Below are 27,794 nucleotides of genomic sequence, written 5' to 3'. Positions count from 1 at the left end.
ATACTGCTGTCATTTGAAAACTAACGATTACACTAATTATTTAATCTTTGTACACTAATGCATATTCAAGTGCATGTGTACAGACACACACATACCCATAAAGTATGTAGAGTGAACATTTTAAGATACATTTTTTTCTTCAAAGATATGTTATAAATGACAATCTGTTTCCATGCTGACAGACTGCTTTGTTGTTTACTCTTACCATGCATTTACTCATCATAAAAGGATTATGCAGCACCGCCCATTTCCACTTCAGATTCAACTCACTTATGCAATAGGAACTATATGAAATTGTCAATATTCAACTGCTTTGACTGAGCAACTTCACTTTCACTTTTCACTTTCATGCACTGGAGAAGGAAATGGCAACCCACTCCAGTGTTCTTGCCTGGAGAATCCCAGGGACGGGGGAGCCTGGTGGGCTGCCATCTATGGGGTCGCACAGAGTCGGACATGATTGACGCGACTTAGCAGCTGCAGCCCTTTATAAACAGTAATACTGTGGCTCATACTAATGACACCCCACTCTATGAACACGAGCCCTGACCATGCTTTGGTCAGTGGAATATGAACGGATATGATGAATGTCATGTGTTATCAGAAGCTTTAATTCCCTGTCCCCTCAAAGGACATTCAAGTGCATGTGTACTTGAATGTGTCCTGGAACATGCTGTATGCCAGGGGGATAATGTCCTTTACCCTGAACTGCAGATGAAAAAAAACAGGTGGAGCCAATCTGCAACCTGTACAGGATCACAACCAAAACTTGTAATGGGTGTAAAATCTCATCTTTGAAAGCAGAGATCTTAGGGTTTTATTAAATAACAGTATACACAATCTTTGAACTGTGGTGTTGGAGAAGACTCTTGAGAGTTCCTTGGACTGCAAGGAAATCAAACTGGCCAATCCTAAAGGAAATCAATCCTGAATACTCATTGGAAGGACTGATGCTAAAGCTTCAATATGTTGGCCACCTGATGCAAAGAGCCGACTCATAGGAAAAGACACTGATGCTGGAAAAGATTGAAGGCAGGAGGACAAGGAGATGACAGAGGATGAGATGGTTGGATGGCATCACTGACTCGATGGACATGAGTTTGAGCAGGCTCCAGGAGATTGTGAAGGACAGGGAAGCCTGGCGTGCTGCAGTCCATGGGGTTGCAAAGAGAGGGACATGACTGAGCAACTGAACAACAATACACAATCTAACAAAAGTTGATTATACACAAACCATTCACAAAACCCTATTTTAAATTTCAATTTCCAACTCAGCATGCTGGGGGGTTCAGGGAAGAGTAGGAAGCAGGGAGGAATACTTTACATGCATACATACCCTCTCCATCATACTTGTAAGGGAGGACCACCAATTACTTGTCATTCTACATACAAGGAAAATGAAGCCCTAAAAGTTAAGTCACCTCTAGTAAACTACGTAAGTCTGCCCCGAGAAGCCATGTGGTTTTCAGGACATGCTATGTACCCTGAAACATTGAGCCAGGATGCTATTTATCCATCCCTATGGCAGAAACTTCTCCCATAAACCCCAAGTAAAAAGCAAATGAAAAGATTTGTTACCTAAAATGATACAGAAAGTGAAAAGTGGAAGTCACTCAGTTGTGTCTGATTCTTTGTGACCCCATGGACGATACAGTCCATGGAATTCTCCAGGCCAGAATACTGGAGTGGATAGCCTTTCCCTTCTCCAGGGGATCTTCCTAAACCAGGGATCAAACCCAGGTCTCCTGCATTGCACACAGATTCTTTACCAGCTGAGCCACCAGGGAAGCCTTATATTGTAAATTCCTGAAAAGAGTTTCAAAATGACAAATTATACTAAGTTCCTTGAATTTCAACTTTCACATAGTAGTTGAGTAAATTTCTCAAACTGTATTTGAGAAATTTAGTAAATATGTTTCCCACACTTACTAAAAAAAAGAAAAGTATACACTGGAAGAATAAATTCAGAAAATTATACTGATTTTATAGCTATACAAATGAATTTCATCATATTAGAAGCTGAGTTCTACAGTAACCTGTTAACATAGAAATCTGCCCAATTTATTTACCACCCCCCACCCAGAATATATCAAGAAATATTAGAGTTAAATCAACTTTTATAAGAAAGGCATTTATATGTGCACAAATAAGAGAACAGAGTTCTTATAGTCTAGTTTCTGAAAATATTAAAGTCAATAATAAATCTACACCTGTATTAGCTATAGCAAGCAAGTTTTAACAGATTGATAATAAATGGGTTGAAATGAAACATTTCTGAGGATGAGTGGCTATGATGGCTGCACAACAATGTGAACAGTGTGCATTTAATGTCACTGAACTGTACACTTACAAAAGCTTAGAGTGGTAAAAGAACACATGGGTATGTGAGTGGGAGAAGAAACAGGTAAGAGAATATATATATATATTTCTAAGTAAGAACCATACTAGTAAATAAAGAGCTGCTCTGGAAATTTCCAAGTCCAAAATAAAGACGACAAGAAGAAACAGCTTTCTTCTAATTAACTTTGGTTGTATTTCTAAAAAATTTTACAATGCTACACAGTTCAGCATATTCTGCATACAGCAGACATTAATCAAACTAAAACCAGTTGAGTTCAAACCACTGGAGAAATTACAGAGAAAGCATATGAACAAAAAGAAAACTACTGGGGCTTCCCTGGTGGTCCAGTGGTTGAGAATCTGTCTTCCAAAGAAGGGGAATCAGGTTAGATCCCTGGCTGTGGAACTGAGATTCCACAGCTGCCAGGGAATGAAGGCGGCGCTCCACAATTAGAGAGCCCACATACCACAAGAAGACCCAGTGCAGCCAAGATAAAAATTAAAGAAGAATGAAAAATACAAGGAGAAGTTCCACACACACAAAAAATGATTAATTACTATATTAGAGTGGGTCAGTTGTCCAAAGAAATCATCCTGTTTCACAGGTCCTTTAACTCAAGTGTTGGTGTTCTGATGGGATCATTTCAAATCCAGCCTTACAGATTCAGGAACTTGATCTCTGGAGCTTGCCTAGAGCTGATTAAGCTGAAAGAATCTGACTCAAATTAATCACTGAAGAGACATTAACATATTTGAGTATTTTCATTTTGAGACTGGGTAATTACAAGGGGCAGAAAACTACTTAATGCAGGAAAATTAGAATCCACTGACCAGCTTTTTGACCATGTTCCAAGTTACTAACCTCTCTGTGCCTGTGTGTTAATCACCATATGCAAAATGGGGATAAGAGCACTTACCTCACAGAATGTCACAGTGATAAAATACTAATATTTCTAAGTCACTTTGAACAGTGTCTGATATAAGGTAACTACTACTACTACATAAGTGTTAGAAAGTGCTCAAAGGTCAACTTTTCTGGTACCTTGACAATGTCTACATAAAATACCAGATGAGCATTAAGAGGTTCTTTACTGAGCCCAGTGGGTAAATGACCTCTGATAAAACAACCTGAAGAACAGTTTCTCACTCAATCTCAGTTGTTCTCAGTCTCAACAGTGTAGACATTTTGGGCCAGATGCTTCTTGATGGGGGGCAGGGAGAAGTTAAGTAGGCTGTCCTGTCCTGCATACTGTGAAATGTTTAGGAGCATCCCTGCCTCTACCCAACCAGAGGTCAGTCAATAGCCACCCCACAAACACCACCACCAGTTACCACAACCCAAATTCTCTGGACATAGATGTTCTTTAGGAGGCAAAATTGTGCAGGGTTGAGGACCACTGCTCTAGAAATCTACCAGAATGAACAATCTGCTCCTGTCAACTGTTCAAGAACCTCTCCCCTCCCCATCAGTGGTGAGGCCCAGAGTATTGGCTCCTATTTCTAGCTCCTTCCTGTATTAGTCACTCAGGTTTGTTTGTTTTTTTCTTCAAAGTTACAAAATAGTTACAGCTGTATTTACCTAGACCCAGTTCTTGATGGGTTTTCAAGGATTACACCCTCTTTTTCTAGATTAGATAATGGCAGCATTGATTTATCCTCATAGAACAAGTCAGTTCTTTGGGCAGGAAGCTCTGCCTATAGCTAATTTAACCTATTACATGATTTTGCTAGCTTAATCTTTTTTTCTACTAATTCAATTTTTTCCTTCACATTCTGCATTAACTGTAGATCCCCATGAGGCAGCATTTGACAGAGTCAGGGGAGTCATTTATTTTGAAACTCCAGCATACGATTACAATACAGGATAAAATAAAGGGGTGAGAAGACAATTATATCTATTAACATTTTACATTCTTAAATAAATTTGCTATATGTCAACATTAGACATTCAGTCAGAGTTTTTCACTGTGCTAAACAACTGAAGTTGCTACAAACTGGCCCAAGTACCAGGTTATAATGGCAGTGTTTATGAGGGCAGCATTCTGGAAAAAGCAGCATAATTAATGAATTCCAGTAAACTATCCTTGACTGTGAAATAGTTTTCTTCTTGGCATCTACACTGATCAAATCTTATTCAGTTCAGTTCAGTTCAGTCGCTCAGTCATGTCCGACTATTTGCGACCACATGAATTGCAGCGCGCCAGGCCTCCCTGTCCATCACCAACTCCCAGAGTTCACTCAGACTCACATCCATCGAGTCAGTGATGCCATCCAGCCATCTCATCCTCTGTCGTCCCCTTCTCCTCCTGCCCCCAATCCCTCCCAGCATCAGAGTCTTTTCCAATGAGTCAACTCTTCGAATGAGGTGGCCAAAGTACTGGAGTTTCAGCTTTAGCATCATTCCTTCCAAAGAAATCCCAGGGCTGATCTCCTTCAGAATGGACTGGTTGGATCTCCTTGCATGCAGTCCAAGGGACTCTTAAGAGTCTTCTCCAACACCACAGTTCAAAAGCATCAATTCTTCGGCGCTCAGCCTTCTTCACAGTCCAACTCCCACATCCATACATGACCACTGGAAAAACCATAGCCTTGACTAGACGAACCTTTGTTGGCAAAGTAATGTCTCTGCTTTTCAATATGCTATCTAGGTTGGTCATAACTTTTCTTCCAACGAGTAAGCGTCTTTTAATTTCATGGCTGCAATCACCATCTGTAGTGATTCTGGAGCTCAAAAAAATAAAGTCTGACACTGTTTCCCCATCTATTTCCCATGAAGTGATGGGACCAGATGCCATGATCTTCGTTTTCTGAATGTTGAGCTTTAGGCCAACTTTTTCACTCTACACTTTCATTCATCAAGAGGCTTTTTAGTTCCTCTTCACTTTCTGCCACAAGGGTGGTGTCATCTGCATATCTGAGGTTATTGATATTTCTCCCAGCAATCTTGATTCTAGCTTGCGCTTCATCCAGCCCAGCATTTCTCATGATATACTCTGCATATAAATTAAATAGCAGGGTGACAATATACAGCCTTGACGTACTCCTTTTCCTATTTTGAACAAGTCTGTTGTTCTATGTCCAGTTCTAACTGTTGCTTCCTGACCTGCATACAAATTTCTCAAGAGGCAGGTCAGGTGGTCTGGTATTCCCATCTCTTTCAGAATTTTCCACAGTTTATTGTGATCCACACAGTCAAAGGCTTTGGCATAGTCAATAAAGCACAAATAGATGTTTTTCTGGAACTCTCTTGCTTTTTCCGTGATCCAGTGGATGTTGGCAATTTGGTCTCTGGCTCCTTTGCCTTTTCTAAAACCAGCTTGAACATCTGTAAGTTCACGGTTCACGTATTGCTGAAGCCTGGCTTGGAGAATTTTGAGCATTACTTTACTAGCATGTGAGATGAGTGCAACTGTGCGGTAGTTTGAGCATTCTTAGGCATTGTCTTTCTTTGGGACAGAGATTGGAATGAAAACTGACCTTTACCAGTCCTGTGGCCACTGCTGAGTTTTCCAAATTTGCTGGCGTATTGAGTGCAGCACTTTCACAGCATCATCTTTTAGAATTGGAAATAGCTCAACTGCAATTCCATTACCTCTACTAGCTTTGTTCGTAGTGATGCTTTCTAAGGCCCACTTGACTTCACATTCCAGGATGTCTGGCTCTAGGTGAGTGATCACACCATCGTGATTATCTGGGTCATGAGGATCTTTTTTGTACAGTTCTTCTGTGTACTCTTGCCACCTCTTCTTAATATCTTCTGCTTCTGTTAGGTCCATACCATTTCTGTTCTTTATCTAGCCCATCTTTGCCTGAAATGTTCCCTTGGTAGCTCTAATTTTCTTGAAGAGATCTCTAGTCTTTCCCATTCCTTTGTTTTCCTCTATTTCTTTGCATTGATCGCTGAGGAAGGCTTTCTTATCTCATCTCGCTATTCTTTGGAACTCTGCATTCAGATGCTCATGTCTTTCCTTTTCTCCTTTGCTTTTTGCTTCTCTTCTTTTCACAGCTATTTGTAAGCCCTCCCCAGACAGCCATTTTGCTTTTTTGCATTTCTTTTCCATGGGGATGGTCTTGATCCCTGTCTCCTGTACAATGTCACGAACCTCTGTCCATAGTTCATCAGGCACTCTATCAGATCTAGACCCTTAAATCTATTTCTCACTTCCACTGTATAATCTTAAGGGATTTGATTTAGGTCATACCTGAATGGTCTAGTGGTTTTCCCCACTTTCTTCAATTTCAGTCTGAATTTGGCAATAAGGAGTTCATGATCTGAGCCACAGTCAGCTCCTGGTCTTGTTTTTGTTGACTGTATAGAGCTTCTCCATCTTTGGCTGCAAAGAATATAATCAATCTGATTTCGGTGTTGACCATCTGGTGATGTCCATGTGTAGAGTCTTCTCTAGTTTTGTTGGAAGAGGGTGTTTGCTATGACCAGTGCATTTTCTTGGCAAAACTTGGCAAAATTAGTCTTTGCCCTGCTTCATTCCGTATTCCAAGGCCAAATTTGCCTGTTACTCCAGGTGTTTCTTGACTTCATACTTTTGCATTCCAGTCCCCTATAATGAAAAGGATATCTTTTTTGGGTTGTTAGTTCTAAAATGTCTTGTAGGTCTTCATAGAACTGTTCAACTTCAGCTTCTTCAGCGTTACTGGTTGGGGTATAGACTTGGATTACTGTGATATTGAATGGTTCGCCTTGGAAACGAACAGAGATCATTCTGTCTTCTCCGTCATTCATTCCAAATCTTATTAGCCCAGATAGTCTACAGGACTTAGAATATAAATCTGAGAGTCCATTTGCAGTGTATGACACATTAAAAACTAATAATTAAAAATGTCTGTTTTATCAATATTAGTTCCAGGTCTAAGGATGTTTATTTTTCTCTATATATAGTTTTGTTAATTTCTTTTTTCTTTTTAGCTGCCCTGAGGGGCATGCTGGATCTTAGTTCCCTAAGCAGAGAACCGCTGGACTATCATGGAAGTCCCTAGTGTTGTTAATTTTAGTAGACTTATAGTAAACAAATAAACAAGCAAAGTGTTCATGTAAGAAACATCAAAATGAATAGCTAATAATCAAAAGCAAACTCTTCTGATACTTATTGACTATGAATTCTCGTATTAATAAGAAAAAAAAACAATGAGATAAAATAGTATGATAAACTCATTACATGTTAACAAAAATAGCATTTATATGAAAAATACTATTTACCAAAACATAAAAAAATTAGTGAGAAAAGCAGTGCTACTTTATAGTTTTGCCTTTTTAATGTGTCGTTTAACAAAAGACACGATCATATATGCATTCAATATAATGCCATAAAGCACATGTGATATAGTCTTTGGAGAACTCCACTGTATACTCCTGAGAGAATGAGTGAAAAGGAAAATGATACCTTTGTATTATGAATATAATTTTGACTTTGGGGATTCTCTTAAAGGATCTCAGAGCCTCTGAGTTCTGCAGTTTAGTACAAAACTTAAGAGAACAGCTGTCTGGACATTCAAGGACTTCAAAATTCTACACAACCGTCAATGTATTTCTTATTTTAAAAAAACGAACATAAACACAGTCTCAGGAGTTTTTGTCTTTTAAGACACTGCATACTAAAAAAACCAAAATACTGGATTAGCTATCACTCACAGATAATCAATTTAGGGAAGGAAAATTCTGAACATTAAAACTCCATTTAGCATCATATAATAGTAAAGTCTGAAATCCCAAAGATCAGCTCCTAGTGCTTTTGATTTTCCCATCTGCAATACAGAGACATAAATGTTTCCAATTTACATGGTCTGATGAAGCTTAATAGGTGACAGGGCTTCCCAGGTGGCGCAAAAGTAAAGAATCCGCCTGCCAATGCAGGGGAGGCAAGAGAAACCGGCTGGATCTCTGGGTTGGGAGGATCCCCTGGAAAAGAGAATGACAACACACTCCAGAAATCTTGCCTGAAAAATTGCATGGACAGAGCAGCCTAGCGGGTACAGTCCATGGGGTCACAACGAGTCGGACACAACTGAACACATATACACAAATATGTGAAGATAAGTGCTCAGCACTATACTTGCATGTAAAAACTTGACCTGTATTTTCTTCAGCTGTAATTATGTTAACATGCCATAAAAATATTAAACCTGAGACCTTTGTTCTATCTCTAAACAAATCAATCTTAACAAACTGCAGCATTTACTTATTATTCCTTCACAGTTGTGTCTCTTTACAGGAACTCAATTTAGATATTGGTTTAAAATGTAATATAAATTAAGGGAAAGCATTTTAGAACATACAGCTGGACTGTTCTTGAAAACACGAAAGCAGCAAAACGAAATATTTAACAAATTTCATAAACTGAAAAGAACTTCGAGAAACTATTCAGTAGTCGAACTTCCTAACTCACAGGTAAGTTACGGTAAATTAATTTCTGTAGAGCCATACGGAATCCTTCCTAACAAAACCTCTTCTATAGGCCTGCAAACTTTTATTAATGATAACCAAACAGTCTGAATACTCATCAACTTTTTGGAGAGGGCGGTAAAAACCAACCAACGGTCCTTTCTCTCCTTTCCTAACCTGGCTCCCAAGGAATTAAACTTAAAGCCACACTCCCCCGGACCAGAACAATCACAGAAACCGCATCTTTTCTGGGTTGACGTAGTGCCTCAGTTTCCAAAGCGCTCTTCACAATATCAAAGAGAAGGACATTAAAATATCCAGAATTGAGAGCATCTATTACATTCCTATCCTAAAAACTAGGCTCAAATGATTGGTTCAACAGTCACTCGAAATCACTGCTGCACACAACTGCATGATTCCTTATTCACGCCGCGGTATAGCACAATCATGAACCCTGGTAAGTAGGTCCGCAAAACCTCAAGTTCACTGGCCGACAAGCTAGGGGAAGGCATCGCAGAAAGCGGCTGGGCTGGGGGCGGACCGTGCTACCCCCAAACCACCAGCGTAAACAAGAGTTTAAAGCGCAGCATCCGCAACCGCCGCCCAGAAGCTTCTGCTAAGAAGGAGCCGCCCCATCCCGCGCGGCCGAAGGAGGCGGGCCCAAGGCAGCCCGCGCGTCCCGGCCCCTCCCCGCGGCTGGTCCGGCCCCCGGGGAAGCCCCCTTCGCCCCACCCAGGCCAGGGCCCGCCCCCAGCTTCCCCGGCCTCCTTCCTGTGGGAAGTGCGGCTCCTTTCGCGTCCCCCACCCTCTGGGCTACGCCTGGCGGGCGCTTAGCCGCCGGGCACAGGTTAGGCTAGATAGGTTAGTGGAGTCCGGGGGGAGGCTGCGGGGAACCTCACACTCGCGGATGCAAGACGGGCCTGCCGTCGCCTGCGGGCCTTGCCTGGGACCGAGCCGCCAGCCCGCCCTCCCTCTCGCCGCGGGCGAGGTCGTACCTCGCCACCAATACGTCTTGGACAAGTCGTGCCAGGTCTGATGCTGGGTGTGGTGAGTGCCGCCTGGGCCCAGGTGCGCAGCCTCGATGAGCCCCCGGCGCCGCTCGGGCTGCAGCACCACCTCCAGCTCGGCGAACGTCTTGCGGTGCCGTTGCCGCCGCTGGTAGTACAAGGTCCCGTCCCGCACCACGTAGCAAGCGGCCGCCTTGCGAATTTTACGCTTGACATTGCCCTCGGTGCCTGGCGCGTACGGCTCGCACTCGTTCGTCAGGTAGCGCAGGATGGCCTGGTAGCTCTCTTCGCTTGACATCGCTGACGGCGGCTCCCTGAAGGCGCCTGTCAGTGGCAGGGAAGGAAGACAGAGCACTAGCTCCGGGCGGATGCAACAGCAGCGGCGGTACTATGGGAAGGACCGGTTGTGTCTACAGTGAGTGCTCTTCGACGGCGCCCGCAGCGCAGAGTGAGAACGGACGAGTTGGTAACCAGGAGGAACTGCACTTCTCCAGCGCGCGGTATCCGCTGGCGACTGACAAAATGGCTGCTGCACCACCGGAAGTGACGCAAATCAAGGGCAGTGGGTGAGGGAGCTGAGCCCTGATTGGAGCGCCATGGCTTTCTGGCTTGATCTAGCCGACTGAGTGACGTCAGGACTGCGGGCGGACATTTTGGAAGCGGGTAGGCCCTGCCTGGAAGAGCCAAGAGAGTTTGAGCAGACATATTAAGTCCTGGCAGTTTCCCTTTTTTTATTTCCCCCTTCTTTCCCTTGCTCAGAGCACGTGTAGGAGCTGCTGGGCAGTTAACCCTGTCTGATACCCCAAGGTGCAATGGAATCTTCTCCGTCTGCGTTTTGAGACAACCAAAAACATAAAACACAAAATATTGAGGTCTACAGCCCCTGAATATAAGACCAAAGAAAGTCCTTTCACGTGGAAATGTAGTTTTCCTGTCAAGTGTTACAAAACTTAAATCCATCCGTGGTAGGAGTTACTGTAGTTTCTAAGATACTGCTGGTTCCAAACTACCCGTGGATAATTCTGCAGTGATCAGCTTACGTAGTGACAATTTACCCATTAAGTCAATCGTGTTGGCAAGGAATGGTGAAGATGAGCTAGCACTGTTTTTTTTTTAGTTTGGGGAAGAAAAACACTCGGTTTTACACCCAACATATACTGAATGCACCAAAGGCCACGGCGATCCGAACTGCACTTTCCAAGGTGAGATGTAGGTCCTATGTCAGATTTTTCACTGGTAGACGGGAGGGGTCGCCCTGGTCACCTCTCCGTGGACTGAGTCTGCCTAGCAGTTAGGAGACTCAGGCCTACGACATTCCAAACCATCCGGGGTCTGGCACTTAGGTGCTTTACTGGAGCCTGAAAGCCAACCCTCTCCTGACCCTGCCTAGGTCTGCAGTCGCTGATTGAGGCGCTGAGCCCTGCGGAGACAGGTGAGGGCCGACTGCAGATGAAAGCAGTGGGCTCAGAAAGCGGGGTATACTAGGTCTCCAAGGCACTTGCCAGTGGGGACTGCAGCAATTAACAAACGGCATACTTAAGGCACTTCAATATTCTGGCTGTAGCCAAGTGAGCTCCCAGTCCGAGGCAAAATACAACTACCAGGCCTGGGGTTTACTTAGGGCCACTCATTTCAGACCACAGCTAGGGGAGGGAGGTGTGAGAAGGTGGAGATACATCCGTCCCCAGAACTGATGTCCAAATCCACTCTCCATGGGATGTGTATGTTTCAATGCTTCAGTGTGAAATATACGTCAACTGATGTAAATAGATTAAAATGTTAAGTAAACAATTTCTGGACGGCCAAGAGAAGCTAAGTTAGAAATAGAAATTACCTCTCATGCCAAACACAACCGGAGATTCTCTTGTGCCTTTGAGCCAATAGAGAAAGGTTTTAATAAAATGTTATACAACTGGTCCAGTGGTCTTACTGAGAAAAGCTAAAACTTCCTGTCCTATGAGAACAGGTGTTTAGTATTTTGGGTTTCCCTGGTGGCTCAGATGGTAGAGAACTTGCCTGCAATACCAGAAAGACCCATGTTGGATCTCTGGGTCGGGAAGAGCCTCTGGAGAAGGAAATGGTAACCCACTCCAGTATTCTTGCCTGGAGAATTCCATAGACAGAGGACCCTGGCAAGCCATAGTCGATGGGGTTCCCACGACTGAGTGACAGTTTCATTTAGTGTTTATATCTTACTAAACTTCAAGCTATTCATGACTGAAAGATAATCACAATAGGGCAGTTCCATTTTAGACATTTAAGACCAGAAAAGCAGTGCTTTAAGGGGACATTTTATTGTGTTCAAAAGAACATGTACCTCTGTATTCATGTTGAGTATTTTGATTGACCTTTTTTCTTAAAATTTCATTAAAAAAAAAATTACAGTAGGGACTTCCTCAGGAGTCAAGTGGTTAAGACTCAGCCTTCCAATGCTGGGAGTGTGGGTTCCATTCCTGGTCAGGAAGCTAAGATCCCACATGCCACAGGGTGCAGCCAAAAAAAAAAAAATTTAACTATTCCTATATATAAAATCACATTTCTCAAGAGGATATAGCTTATTTCTTGTTGTATCCTTGCAACTTGGTGGTGTGGAGTGCTGGTACATTGGATGATCTAATTTTCATAGATGTGCAAGCCTCTTAACACCAATTATGATTACTATTTTTTCATATAACAATTACATAATATAGTGACTTGTAACCTGAACATCAAGACATTTTTGCAATTTTAAGGACAGCTCTGTCAGACTCCCAGCTCAAGAACTATTTTTTCTAATACTCAAGAGGTTGCATCCTTAGGGAATTCCATGGCAGTCCAGCAGCAAATTCAATGCTATGGGCTTGGGATTTGATCCCTCTTTGGGAACTAAGGTGCCACAAGCATCACACCACAGACCCTTCCTCCCTCCAAAAGTGTAGTCTTCATTTAAGCTTATTTTCTGGAAGCGAGAGCAGATAATACAGGTGAGTTTTAAGTAGTTTTAGCTCAGCTATAAGCTAATGGTTAAAAGGTGAGATACTAGAGAACCAAAGGCATCCCCAATAATGAAATGTGTCTTATCATGGAAAAGGGTAGTTTAACAAGAAAACAGCCCATTAAAAACGCTTACTTTTTGCAAACAGAAGTGACAGGAAAAAAAAAAAAACCAAACCCACATCTTTTAGCAATCAACCTGGACCACAATCTATACAACAAAAGGCAGTCTAAAATCTACATAATGCAACATAACGTGTCCTTACAGCCTCAGGTGAGTAAGAACTGCATTTAACCATACAGATCTTATTTAAAGATGAATATTTAACATCTCTCCATTTAAGAGACTTGTATTAGGAGTAGTAGGAGGCATTATTCCTGAGAAATGAACTGTTTAAAGAATACTTAGCTCTTAAATTCTTAACTACTATTACTGTGTAGGCCAAACATGCCTGTTTTAAGAGTAAAAATTCCACCACAATCTAGTTATAGTCAGATCTTTATTCAAAAATCCAATCTGCCGACTTAGCGTTTTCCACCAACTCGAGGAGCAGAAACCTTCACAGGCTTCACAATCTTTTGCTTAGGTGCTGCCTTTGTGGGAGCCTGTAAAAAGAGAACATGTTATGTGGCATTATTCCATTTGAGTTTTTCTTTTCTTTCAATCACTGCTCTTATGCCCATATTGTTTGTATCCTAGATTGCGTTCCTAATTATTTGTGTTCCTAATATAAAGAACTCCCCTCAAGTTAAAATTCTACCTTTATATGAAATATAAATGTAAGCCAAAGAGGAAGACTGAAGTAACTGAGATACAACTAGATGCAGTGGGGGATCCTCAATTATATCCTAAGAACAGAAAAAGGTCCAATGCTAATTTCCTGGTTTTGAAATTTTTACTATGGTTATCTAAATGGTTTAGCACTGATAAAAACTGACTAAATTCTAAAAAATTACAGAAAATTTTTACTGAAAACCTAGAAGTATTTCAAAATAAACTCTGCCTTTCTCTCATTTCTATATAACACTTACAGACACATTTAAGGCTCTAGCAAAGGACCTCTTTGGAGTCCTGAATCACTCACCTAAAAACCAATCATGGACATCATTTTCATTAAAGCCTTACACTAAATTCCTTAAAAAATTTTTAATTTACCACAATTTGGGTTAAAAATAAATCCTCCTGTTGCTCTAAATGAGAAATCTTAGACAATCTGACAATTACCTTTGCAGCAGCCATTGCTGTCTTTTTAGATGCTTGCTTAGCCTTTTTTGCTTCCTTGGCAGCCCTGCGGAGTTAAAAACAACAAGCAAAAAGCACTTTACTCCTTAAGGGTACAGCTTATTAACAAAACGCTATAACAAGCAAAAAGCACTTTTTTTGACTGCAAGTAGATCCAACCAGTCCATTCTAAAGGAGTGATGCTAAAGCTGAAACTCCAGTACTTTGGCCACCTCATGCGAAGAGTTGACTCACTGGAAAAGACTCTGATGCTGGGAGGGATTGGGGGCAGGAGGAAAAGGGGACAACAGAGGATGAGATGGCTGGATGGCATCACCGACTTGAAGGACGTGAGTTTGAGTGAACTCCAGGAGTTGGTGATGGACAGGGAGGCCCGGCGTGCTGCAATTCATGGGGTCACAGAGTTGGACGAGACTGAACTGAACTGATAACAAGCAAAAAGCAGTTTACCCCTTAAGGGTACAGCTTATTAACAAAAGGCTAGTGTTTGGGGACAGAGAAGGCAATGGCACCCCACTCCAGTACTCTTGCCTGGAAAATCCCATGGACGGAGGAGCCTGGTAGGCTGCAGTCCATGGGGTCGCTAGGAGTCGGACACGACTGAGCGACTTCACTTTCACTTTTCACTTTCCTGCATTGGAGAAGGAAATGGCAACCCACTCCAGTGTTCTTGCCTGGAGAATCCCAGGGACGGGGGAGCCTGGTGGGCTGCTGTCTATGGGGTCGCACAGAGTCGGACACGACTGAAGCGACTTAGCAGCAGCAGTGTTTGCGGAAAGTAGAAATAACATATTCCTTCACCATCTGCAGTTATTTGTACGATAAATCCAAAGGATTTAATAACAAATGTAATTAACCACATCAGCTTAACATTAGAAACTGTATAGTACCTTTATAACTGCATACAGAATTTCAACAAATCGTTTAGACTTATAGTATAAACTTCTGTATTATTAAACACAAACATTTACAACTGACAATCCTTATGAAGATTCAAGTATCACAACACAAAATAACATCAGATTAAGATTCTATTCTGTAAACCCATACATAACCTAAATTCCATATAACTGAAATGGCCCATAGTGACATTTATTACCTGATAGCTTGTTCTCGTTGAGCCTTCCTAACTTCAGGTTTCTGATTCCTCTTGGCCATTATATCAGCAAGAGAAGCACCAGTTATGGCCCTTTGGAATTTGACTGCACGGCGAGTTCTTTTCTTTTGAATTTCTTCCTATAGAACAAAAAGATGGTAAGCATGCTTAGAAGCCTTGCTTCATGAATATGGGAGAGAAATGAAATGTCAGAAGGCGACAAAGGAGCTCTTCCTTGGACCTTTTGCACTAATCCCATTCATGGTGGCTCTGCCCTCATGACTGTTTAATCTCCCAAAGGTCCCACCTCCTGACCTTGGAGGTCAAGGAATTTTGGGGAGAAACACAATTCAGACCACAGGAATATTCAACCAGGGAGTTCCCTGGTGGTCTAGTGGTTAGGACTTTGAGCTTTCACTGCCAGGGGCTCAGGTTTAATCCCTGGTTGGGAAACTGACATTCCACATGTTGCAAAGCACTGCCAAAAATAAAAAAACCTCCCAAAGCAATTCATGCGATTATTTGAAATGAGATATACAAATATATTTTCAAAGCATCTATATATAAAATACTGCAATATTCAGGTAAGTTTTCCAATTATAAATTGGTTAATCCTGATTATTTACTACTTTATTTAAAAAGACAAAGTTAAACTCTTAAGAAAATTAACTGAACAGTACTTTAAAAGCAATTTTAGTATGATTGCTCATGATAAAGAATGTGCTTTTGGAAAAAAAATTAACCTCAAACTCTGATTTGTTTTTACTCAAAATACTGACATTAGCAGAAACAGTCAAGTTAGAAAACTGATTAAGACAGGAAAGCCACCAAATGTTAAGGAATGTTGGAGTATCAACATAATTCAAACATTTGCTGCAGATTCTATACCAGAAATCTATAATACAGTACTTATGAGAAGAAAGATCTTGCCTTTAAGTCCAAGGAAAAATAAAATACACTTGAACTGTTTATTAAGGCAGGGATATGCAAAATATCTTAAAATTTTTAATGGGACATATGGAGAAAAGAGGACACATTTGTGGTTAGTCAAATGCTCATTTTAAACTTTATAAAGATGAAATCTTACTGGATAAAATGCTAGTATTTACCCATTTATAATTTCTCAAATCCACTTAAAAATATTTTTTCTTATTGTGGTAAAATATATACAACTTTAAGTTGATCATTCTAAAGTATTTTTAAGTGTATAATTCAGTGGCATTAGGTACCTTTGCAGTGTTGTGCAAACACCATTTCTGTCTCAAATATTTTTTCACAATACAACAAACTGCACCCATTAAATAAGGGCTTCCCAGGTAGCTAGTAGAAAACAACCCGCCTGCCAATGCAGGAGATGTTAAGAGACACACAGGTTCGATGCCTGAGTGGGAAAGTCCCCTGGAGGTGGGTCACGAAAACCCATTCCAGTATCCATGCCTGGAGAATCCCATGGACAGAGGAGCCTGGTGGGCTACTGTCTACAGAGTTGCAAAGAGTCAGACATGAGTGAAGCAACAGACACAAATGAAGTGACTTAGTACCCACACATCACATTTTATTATCCATTCATCCACTGATGGGACATATGATTGTTTCCATTATAATAGTTACAAATATCACCATACATGTTTATCTGTTCAAATCCCTGCCTATAATCCTCTCGAATATATACAGCCCTAGAACTGGAACTGCTGGATCATATGATGGTAATTCTCTAACTTTTTGAGAAACTGCCAAATCACTTTCCACAGTGCCTGCACCATCTTCATTCAGCAATGCAGGGTTACAATTTCTCCACAACACCACCAACATTTGTAATTCCTCCCACCACCCCTCCCCCTGTTTGGATAAGGGCCACCCTAATCCTAATGTCACATTCACGAGTTTTTTAAAAATACTGTGTTAAACTTTGTTGACTGACTGTGTCTGCCTCTGCGACCCCATGGACTATAACCCGCCATGCTCCTTTATGGAATTTTCCAGCCTTTTTTCCTTCTTCACATTTCCCCCCCCACATTCACTTTTAATTTAGAATTCTCCTTTCCTCTGAATTCCCATAATAATTTTCTTGCCATGTCACTCAAACTTTTTCTCAAAAATCTCTTTCATCAACCTAAAAGACCACTCCAAAAAACACATACAGAACTTCCCTGGTGGTAAAGTGGTTAAGAATCCACTGCCAATGCAGGGGACACAGGTTCCCTTCTAGGCCCATGAAGATTCCACCTGCCTGGAGCAACTAAGCCAGTGAGACACAATTAGTGAGCCCCCGGAACTAGAGCCTGCGTTTTCCAAGGAGAAGCCCACCCCAACTACACAAAAACAAAGAGCAGCAACAAAGAGGCTGTGTGGCTATAAATTAAAAACACATCCAGTCTTAAGAACAAACTAACATGCTGGAAGACTTAGCGATATGATACCTACATTAGGAATAATTCTATAAGCATTATAACCAATAACAAGTTTCCATAAGAACTATTTAGTTTCCACTCAAACATCTTAAACATGTCCATAGTGCCCTATAACTCACGTGAGCTTTATGTAATTTACTCACTCTGGAAAGGGGATGCTGTCATATTTCAACTCAATTTTTACTGTGAGCTGAAGATACAAGGAGGCAATCCTTTTATCAATCATTCTCACTTTACTGTTTGATGCTCAACAGTTATAGAGTATTTTCACATACCGTCTCATTTGATTAGTTTTATAAAGCAGCAACTGACGCTCAAGAGGTTTAGCAACTTTAGAACAACATTAACAAAGTGCGTTTCACTTACCGACTGTCCCTTTTTGTGTTTTCTTCTGTAGAGGACAGTCCAGTTGATCTGACGAGGATTCCTCTTGGAAAGGAATGCCGACTCACATTTTGCGTTAAGAAACTGGAAAACCTGTCATGACAAGTTCAAAGTAGAAGCCTGAGCTTGAAATTATTAGTAAGTCAATACTCTAGTGATATCCTCTCATTTTACAAAATTGAGATCCACGCAGACCAAAAGGCTTGTGTCACAGAACTGGCAAGAAACCGTCTCTGCGTTTGGGCCTGTCTTTTCCCGAGAGGAGCAAACCTACGTTCATACTGAGGGGTGGGGTGTCAAATTGTGGGAGGGATCCTGCCCCTCCTGAGATGGACCTGATTTCCATAAAATAGCCAGATACCTCTCTGGGCCACTGCTGTTACACCGGAACATTAAAATTATACAAGCCCCTAACTTCCGACCTGATCTACCCTTGATCAAGCTCAAGACTGATTCACTTAGAGGCTTCTGACAAATACTGCACACAGGGTCCCGGTTCAAGCTTTTCAGGGACCAACAATGACGTGGTAAAGGACCCGGCTTAGACCGAATGAGACCGGTCTTTCCTTAGAAGTACACGGTACGTTTAGCCCACGCGGCCGTTCACCTTCCCGTCGGTCCGGGCGTAGCGCCTCCCATGTCCTGGGTAGATCTTGTACCCGCTGAAACTGCAGAGCTCGACCCTGTAACGAAAAGTGAAAGCCCATTAGCTGGGATGGCGGGTATCTTCGGCTAGGAGAGGCCATGCCTGGGATGCCGGAGAGGCGCTCAGAGCGAAGATGGAAGAGGATTGGGATGCAGGGTTCCTGCTTACTTCATGGCTGCTACTGCCGGGGAGAAAGAAAGATGGCGAAGAGAAGGAAAGGATTATGGGAAGAGGCCTTATAAGGTCCTGGGAAAGGCACTCTCCTCCCACAATTCTTTTCCCTAACCCCGGCTCTCTGTGATGACGTCACGTCGCCTGGGCCACAAGTCTAGACTTCCCCAGCTGCTGCCCGCTTCTCCTGGAGTAATTGCGCTAGAGGCTATCGAGCCTTTGCAGGCAAAGTGGGAAAGACAGTCAAGCAGGTAGGCAGGCAGGCAATTGGTTTGAGTAATTCGAAGAGCCACGTCCTACTGCAAGAAATGTGAACTGCAGGGGTCGGGGGGGCTCCTTTCTCCTCTACTTCTCATAGTTTAATGATGCACAGATGAATACCCTGCAGGTAAAATCTAAAATCTCATTTTGCCAGCACTCGTGCTAAAGCACTTGCATACATCGATTTCTTCAGTTTACTAAATCTCTATTAAGTAAGAGCCGAAGTATTGCGAAATGATGACTGCCAGGAGTGGAGGAGTTCTTTGCTCAGCTGCCACCTATTGGGGGTGGAGAGGTGGATTGGCCGCCGGTGGTTGCTAAGAAAACCTTGTCTGGAGAAGGCACCTCTCTGCCCAGGCCCACCAGGAGGGCCAATGCCTGGATCGCTTAAACACTTTGTGATGCTAGATAATTTCAGCATTTGATTTGTTGTTCAGTCGCTCAGTGATATCCAACTCTTTACAACGCCATTGAATACAGCATGCTAGGCTTCCCTGCCCTTCACTATCCCCCAGAGCTTGCTCAAACTCATGTCCATAGAGTCGGTCGTGCCATCCAACCATCTCGTCCTCTGTCGTCCCCTTCTCCTCCTGCCATCAATCTGTCCCAGCATCTGGATCTTTTCCGTTGAGTCAGCCCTTTCCATAAAGTGGCCAAAGTATTGGAGCTTCAGTTCCAGCATGAGTCCTTCCAATGAATATTCTGGACTGATTTTCTTTTGGATTGACTGGTGTGATCTCCTTACAGTCCAAGGGACTGTAAAGAGTCTTCCCCAGCACCACAGTACTAAAGCATCAATACTTCGGTGCTCAGCCCTCACATCCATACATGACTACTGGAAAAACCATAGCTTTGTATATACAGACCTTTGTCAGCAAAGTGATCTCTCTGCTTTTTAAAATGCTGTCTAAGTTGCTTATAGATTTTCTTCCAAGAAGCATGTGTCTTAATTTCATGGTTGCAGTCACCATCTGCAGTGATTTTGGAGCCCAGTAAAAGAAAATCACTGTTTCCATTGTTTCCCCATCTATTTGCCATGAAGTAATAGAACTGGATGCCATGATCTTAGTTTTTTGAATGTTGAATTTTAAGCCAGCTTTTTTACTCTCCTTTCACCTTCAACAAGAGGCTCTTTAGTTCCTCTTCTCTTCTTGCCATAAGGGTGGTGTCATCTGCATATCTGAGGTTATTGGTATTTCTCCCTGCAATCTTGATTCCAGCTTGTGCTTCATCCAGTCTGTTATTTCATATGATGTACTCTGCATGTAAGTTAAATAAGCAGTGAAATGAGTGCAATTGTGTGGTAGTTTGGACATTCTTTCGCATTGCCTTTCTTTGGGACTGGAATGAAAATTGACCTTTTGCAGTCCTGTGGCCACTGCTCATTTTTCCAAATTTGCCGACACATTGAGTGCAGCACCGTGACAGTGTCGTCTTTTAGGATTTGAAACAGCTCAGCTGGAATTCCATCACCTCCACTAGCTTTGTTGGTAGTGATGCTTCCAAAGGCCCACTTGATTTCACACTCCAAGATGTCTAACTCTAGGTGAGTGATCACACCGTCATGGTTATCTGGGTCATTAAATCTTTTTGTATAGTTCGTCTGTGTATTCTTGCCACCTCTTCTTAATATCTTCTGCTTCTGTTAGGTCCATACCATTTCTGTCCTTTATCGAGCCCATCTTTGCATGAAATCTTCCCTTGGTATCTCTAATTTTCTTGAGATCTGTCTTTCCCATTCTATTGTTTTCTTGAGATCTGTGTTTCCCATTCTCTAATTTTCTTGAGATCTGTCTTTCCCATTCTATTGTTTTCCTCTATGTCTTTGCATTGTTTCTTAGGAAGGTTTTCTTATCTCTCCTTGCTATTCTTTGGAACTCTGCATTCAGATGGGTATATAGTTCCTTTTTTCCTTTGTCTTTTGCTTCTTTTCTTTTCTCAGCTATTTGTAGGGCCTCCTCAGACAACTATTTTGCCTTTTTGCATTTCTTTTTCTGGTGGATGGTTTTCATCACCGCCTCCTGTACAATGTTATGAACCTCCATCCATAGTTCTTCAGGCACTCTGACTATCATATCTAATCCTTTGAATCTATTTGTCACTTCCACTGTATAATTTAGGTCATACTTGAATGGCCTAGTGCTTTTCCCTACTTTCTTCAATTTAAGTCTGAATTTTGCAATAAGGAGTTCATGATCTGATCCACAGTCAGCTCCCAGTCTTGTTTTTGCTGAGTGTATAGAGCTTCTCCATCTTTGGCTGCAACGAATATAACCAATCTGATTTCAATATTGACCATCCGGTGATGTCCATGTGTAGAGTCTTCTCTTGTGTTGTTGGAAGAGGTCATTTGGTATGACCAGTGCATTCTCTTGACAAAACTCTGTCAGCCTTTGCCCTGCTTCATTTTGTACTCCAAGGCTATAGTTCAGCATTTGATGGAGAGTGGCAAAAAGCAATCCATGAATTGTGTAGGAGACGATACTTGACTAGAAAACAGATACAATGATTGATTTATGCTGCTAGTTGGAGCTCAGGGCAGGTTGCTCCAAATTATGCCTCAATAACATACGGATTAGTTTGAATTCAGTTTACTTGAAAACTGGTAGGTGCAAGAAGGTTACTTTGAGCTTCCTGTCTGTCCCCCTGAAAGCAGGAAATAAAAGGAAATAAATACTTTATTGCTGTACAGTAGCAAAGGTAGGAAGACATCATTATTACCAGAGACAGGGAATTCATGGCAGAGAATTTTGTATGAGCAGACTTTGATATTTCTTTACTAATTTACTACTCAAAGCCCAAGCTTTGCTTAAATTCCTTACTAATTTTTATTGTTCCTTTGTCTAAAAAATATAAAAGCTGTCTGCTTTGGCCACTTCTTACTTAGGACTTAACTCTATGTGAGACCTCTGTGCACATGAATTAAATTTGTTTTTCTCCTGTTTATCTGTTGTGTGTTAATTTTATTATTAGTTCAACCACAAGAAGTCAGGATGGGTAAAGTAGGAAATTTGCCTCTCCTGGACACTCTGTATAAGCAACTCACCCTAAAAATGTGGTAGAAGAGATATGGAAAGTCCAGCAAGGTTGCTGACTAATATTAAGAAAGTGGCACATCTGTTGGAAACTTTCTCAGGAATGAATTAACAGATCTGAATAGAATTAAAGAACTAAAGGAAAGAGAAGGACTGTGACAGCCTGACCAATTCTGACCAGCTGTTGAGAATACCTGGTGTACTTAGATGAATTTTCCTAAATAGACTGAGGGTAGAACTTGAATGCGGAGAAGGCAATCGCACCCCACTCCAGTACTCTTACCTGGAAAATCCCATGGACAGAGGAGCCTGGTAGGCTGCAGTCCATGGGGTCGCTAAGAGTTGGACACGACTGAGTGACTTCACTTTCACTTTTTACTTTCATGCATTGGAGAGGGAAATGGTAACACACTCCAGTGTTCCTGCCTGGAGAATCCCAGGGATGGGGAGCCTGGTGGGCTGCCATCTATGGGGTCGCACTGAGTCGGACATGACTGAAGTGACTTAGCAGCAGCAGCAGCAGAACTTGAGTGCAGCATCCTAAAAGATGATGTTGTTAAAGTGCTACACTCAATATGTCAGCAAATCTGGAAAACTCAGCAGTGGCCACAGGACTGGAAAAGGTCAGTTTCCATTCCAATCCCAAAGAAAGGTAATGCCAAAGAATGTTCAAACTACCACACAATTGTACTCGTCTCCCACACTAGCAAAGTAATGCTCAAACTTGTCCAAGCTGGGCTTCAACAGTATGTGAACCATGAACTTCCAGATGTTCAAGCTGGATTTAGAAAAGGTAGAGGAACCAGAGACCAAATTGCCCACATCCACTGAATCATCGAAAAAACAAGAGAGTTCCAGAAAAATATCTGTTTTATTGACTGTGCCAAAGCCTTTGACTGTGTGGATCACAACACACTGGAAAATTCTGAAAGAGATGGGAATACCAGACCACCTGACATGCCTCCTGAGAAATCTGTATGCAGGTCAAGAAGCAACAGTTAGAACTGAATGTGGAACAACAGACTGGTTCCAAATAGGGAAAGGAATACGTCAAGGCTGTATATTGTCACCCTGCTTATTTAACTTATATGCAGAGTACATCATGAGAAATGCTGGGCTGGATGAAGCCCAAGCTGGAATCAAGATTGCTGGGAGAAATATCAATAACCTCAGATATGCAGATGACACCACCCTTATGGAAGAAAGCAAAGAGGAACTAAAGAGCCTTTTATTGAAAGTGAAAGAGGAGAGTGAAAAAGTTGGTTTAAAACTCAACATTCATAAAACTAAGATCATGGCATCTGGTCCTATCACTTCATGGGAAATAGATGGGGAAACAATGGAAACAGTGACAGACTTTATTTTGAGGGGCTCCAAAATCACTGCAGATGGTGACTGCAGCCATGAAATTCAAAGACACTTGCTCCTTGGAAGAAAAGTTATGACCAACCTAGACAGAATATTCAAAAGCAGAGACATTACTTTGCCAACAAAGGTCCGTCTAGTCAAAGCTATGGTTTTTCCAGTAGTCATGTATGGATGTGAGAGTTGGACTATAAAGAAAACTGAGGGCCAAAGTATTGATGCTTTTGAATTGTGGTGCTGGAGAAGACACTTGAGAGTCCCTTGAACTGCAAGGACATCCAAGCAGTCCATCCTAAAGGAAATCAGTCATGAATATTCATTGGAAGGACTGATCCTGAAGCTGAAACGCCAATACTTTGGCCACCTCATGCGAAGAACTGACTCATTGGAAAAGACCCTGATGTTGGGGAAGATTGAAGGCAGGAGGAGAAGGGGATGACAGAGGATGAGATGGTTGGATGGCATCACATGTCCATCACTCAGTGGACATGTATTTGAATAAACTCCGGGAGTTGGTGATGGACAGGGAAGGCCTGGCGTGCTGCAGTCCATGGGGTCGCAAGGAGTCGAACACAACTGAGCAACTTAAATGAACTGAAGTCACAGGGAAATTTATAAAACATGTTACATGAAAATACCAGTCCCAAATCCATGTACAGTATATATCCATTTTTGTTAAAATACAGAGGCAGGGAGTCCAGTGGATAAAAATAGTTTAAAAGGAAACACACTAACATGTTACCAGTGATTATCTCTGGGTAGGGGAATTATGGAAGATTTTTATATTTACTTTTTGCTTGCCTGTATTTTCTAAGATTTTTACAGTAACTTTTTTTTTTCTTTAAAGCTGATACATGCTGCATTGTTTTAAAATAGAAAATATATCCTGAAGGACAAAGAGAATAACTAAAGATATATTTAGACTCCTTTGGAGGTTATTTTTTGCAAACTCTTGAAAACTTTTGTAACATTCTGAGCTCAAATAACTATGTAGGAAAGCTATTCCAATAATTACTATAGTTAGATCACTTGTATCAGCAACACTGGCATATGCCCTGTATGAGAGACACATAATTTACTGTTACTCTGAATTTTCTTTCTCTTCAGAGAAATTTTTCTCTGAATTGGCCAAATTTGTCCTATCTCTGGCTGATGTCAATGGAACCCCAAATGAGGCGGACAATCATATATAATTACCGAATGAAGACTTCAGTATTTGATATCTAGTTGGAAGTTGAATACTTCTCTCCCCCCTTTATTAGTCAGGGTTCTCCATGTGCACAAATATACGAAGAGGTTTCTTTTAAGGAACTGGCTCGCATGATTATGAAGCCTAGGGTTTAAAAAATCAGCAGGGTTTGCGGGCAGGTTGGAGACCGTGCAAGGAACCAGTGTTGTAGTTCAAGTCCAGAGCCTGTCTGCCTGAGAATTCCTTGCTGTTCCTGGAGGTCAGTCTTTTGTTCTAAATATTTAGATCTGCAGCTGATTGGATGAGGCTGACCCACATTATGGAGGACAATCTGCTTTACTTAAAGTCTGCCAGTTTAAATGTAAATCTTATCCCAAAACACTCACAGAAGGCATCCAAAATAATGTTTGATCATGTATCTGGGTACTATGGCCCAGCCAAGTTGACACATAAAATTAACAGTTACACCATTTTTTTTTTAAAAAAATGAATTAAGTTGGGAGGGAGGATAGAAAGTAAAACTACCACTTTTATAGAAATGAACTTTTTGAGCTTTTAAGACCTTAGTCTTCCAAGTATAAATTAAAATTACATTTTATTTAAACATTTGCTTAATTTTCAACTGGAAATATGATAAATCACTTACATAGGTTTCACTGACTTTTAGAAGCACTCTAAATAAAACTGTCAAGGATTCCTTTATTATTCTTTAAAAAAAATTTTTTTTAAGTTTATTATTCTTTTAAATAAAAGTCAGCTTCTTCCCAGTTTGATAAAGACATCTGAAAAGTATATCACAGTAACTTTATTTTTGAAATTTATTTATACTTTCACCTCTTCTCTTTCTCAGATTTTAGCTGATATTTAGGAGGAATACAAGTGATTAGTATCTCATCTTCAGATGGCGAACTCTTCTACATTATTTTGGCCCTGATATTTCATGCTATTTAGGACTGATGCTTTAAGACTGTTCTGATAGCCTTCCTGTAATCTCACTGCTTTGGAGAATGGTGGGCTGGCAATCATTCACTGGTTCTGAAATCGTGTAAATCAGATTGGGACTTGAACCCATGGTCTTTTAACTAAGATCACACCTGGTCTCAGGACATAATGAACCTCAGGTTCTTGATGTGTCATCGTATAAAGAATTCAGTGAGAGACAAAGTGATAAGTAAAACTTTATTTTCCTGGGCTCCTAAATCACTGCAGATGGTGACTGAAGCCATGAAATTAAAAGGCACTTGCTCCTTGGAAGAAAAACTGTGACAAACCTAGATAGTGTATTAAAAAGCAGAGGCATTACTTTCCTGACAAAGGTCTGTATAGTCAAAGCTATGGTTTTTCCAGTGGTCATGTACGGTTGTGAGAGTTGGACCATAACGAAGGCTGAGCAGTAAAGAATTGATGCTTTTGAACTGTGGTGTTGGAGAAGACTCTTGAGAGTCCCTTGAGCTGCCAGGAGATTAAACCAGTCAATCCTAAAGGAAATCAACCGTGAATACTCTTTGGAAGGACTGATGCTGAAGCTGAAGCTCCAACACTTTGGCCACTTGATGCAAAGAGCCGACTCTTGGAAAAGACCCTGATGCTGGGAAACATTGAAGGCAGGAAGAGAGGGGACAACAGAGGATGAGATGGTTGGATGGCATCACCGACTCAATGGACATGAGATTGAGCAAGCTCCGGAACATGGTAAAGGACAGGGAAATGTGGCGTGCTGCAGTCCGTGGGGTCACTAAGTCAGACACAACTGAGCGACTGAACTACAAATCTTCACATAAACACAAAAAGTCACATAAAAAAACATAAATCAGATAAAAAGCTTTTATTGTAAAAAGGCACATTTGCAAAATGTTTACAGTGTCAAAATTCTTTAGATTAATAACATGGTAAAGGACAGGGAAATGTGGCGTGCAGCAGTCCGTGGGGTCACTAAGTCAGACACAACTGAGCGACTGAACTACAAATCTTCACATAAACACAAAAAGTCACATAAAAAAACATAAATCAGATAAAAAGCTTTTATTGTAAAAAGGCACATTTGCAAAATGTTTACAGTGTCAAAATTCTTTAGATTAATAACATCTTAGTTTTAAAACTTTGAAGTTATTATACTTCTTTCAAATATAAATTCTCACCCTAATTAGAAAAATCTCTTTTGTTTGTCAAGAGAATGGCACTATCCAAAATGTTGTTCCAGTTTTCTGTCTACCTAGTCTCTTAACTTCATGTTATTTAAACTTGTACATAGTACTCTCCTGAAACTACTCTGTAAAAGGTTACCATCTCCTATTCCAACAGTCTCCTTCCTACCACTATTCTACCTTTCAATTCATTCTTGTCATATGAGCAATTTAACCTTTCTGAAACACAAGTTTCATTTTGTCAGTCCCTCAATCAAAAGCACCAAGTGAAAACTAGTGGAATGAATAGTGGGAAGTAGGGTGAGGCCAGGTTATGGTTGACCTAGAAAGTTAAATTTCAAGAGAGAAGTTTTTGAGGAGGGAATTAATATGATAAAATGTGTTGTTTTACTTAAATCATGCTAGTAGCAATGGGCAGATGAATTAGGGATGGGGAAGATGAGTCAAGGCGATCAGCTGTTGCAGAAATCAAGTATACTGGGCTGATAGGAGGGAAAGTCTTTCTTGTGGGTTTCTGGGCCGGCCAAGAAATGCTGCCTTGTTGAGAAGTTCATGGCCTTGTTCAGTAGAATTCTCCAAATTGCCTGGAGAGTGCATTGCAGGGTTTAAGGAATATACAAAATGAAGCAATTTAGTTAAAGTGTAGCAATTTGATTTTGGATGCAAAGGCTGAAGTACAAAAGTGTCTGTGGTATGATTATAAAGTGTTGCTGGTTCACTTGGGCATGTGAGACTCTGCCCAGGGACTATGGCTGCTCTCTTTAGGAGCTATGACTATACTCAGTTAACCCCATAAAGTGAGTTCTTTGGCCCTTTTCTCAAGAAACCAGGTCAGACAAACCAAACCAAACTCTGGTTGTGCTATTGCTGTAAACTAGCAGAAACCTGTGCTCCTCAAATACCTTCTGGGCTTCCAGGAGCCCCCTCCCAAGTCACTACCCTGCAAAGTTGGAGAGAACTGTGAACCCTTTCTTGTTCCATGAGCTAGAAATTCACTTCAGACTTCACCGACTGTTCCAGGGAACAAAGGTTAGTAGGAGAAAGAATTCAGGCTTACATTTTTCTTATACCTGTATAGTAAGACTGTGCTTTCTACATAAGGGGGTTCTTGGTTAGAAGGAAAAAAATTCCT

The 27,794-nt window shown here is 41.4% G+C and overlaps 2 protein-coding genes across 3 annotated transcripts in view; both read right to left on the bottom strand.

Annotated features, from left to right (window-relative positions):
* Nucleotides 1-12,883, bottom strand: part of ZBTB11 (zinc finger and BTB domain containing 11) — a 35,161-nt gene extending 22,278 nt beyond the window's left edge. For both annotated transcript variants that reach the window (XM_086409196.1, XM_086409188.1), the window contains exon 1: nucleotides 9,733-12,883. In XM_086409196.1, the coding sequence (XP_086265322.1) occupies nucleotides 9,733-10,042 (310 nt within the window). In that variant the 5' untranslated portion in view covers nucleotides 10,043-12,883. The remainder of the gene's footprint in view (nucleotides 1-9,732) is intronic.
* Nucleotides 12,884-13,200: 317 nt separating this feature from the next.
* RPL24 (ribosomal protein L24) lies at nucleotides 13,201-18,708 on the bottom strand. Its single transcript, XM_086409324.1, has 6 exons — nucleotides 18,666-18,708; nucleotides 18,459-18,534; nucleotides 17,834-17,944; nucleotides 15,060-15,196; nucleotides 13,943-14,006; nucleotides 13,201-13,323 (listed from the first exon to the last, which is right to left on the bottom strand). The coding sequence occupies exons 1-6, from the start codon at nucleotides 18,668-18,670 to the stop codon at nucleotides 13,243-13,245; spliced, it is 474 nt and encodes a 157-aa protein (XP_086265450.1). The 5' UTR covers nucleotides 18,671-18,708; the 3' UTR covers nucleotides 13,201-13,242.
* Nucleotides 18,709-27,794: the final 9,086 nt, after the last annotated feature.

The sequence above is a fragment of the Bos grunniens genome, chromosome 1 (assembly GCF_055505025.1).
Source record: "Bos grunniens cultivar Pamir isolate PY7600 chromosome 1, Bosgru_T2T1.0, whole genome shotgun sequence".
Classification (NCBI taxonomy): Eukaryota; Metazoa; Chordata; class Mammalia; order Artiodactyla; family Bovidae; genus Bos; species Bos grunniens.
Note: the sequence above shows the minus strand (reverse complement) of the source record. Positions and strands in the feature narration are given on the sequence as shown.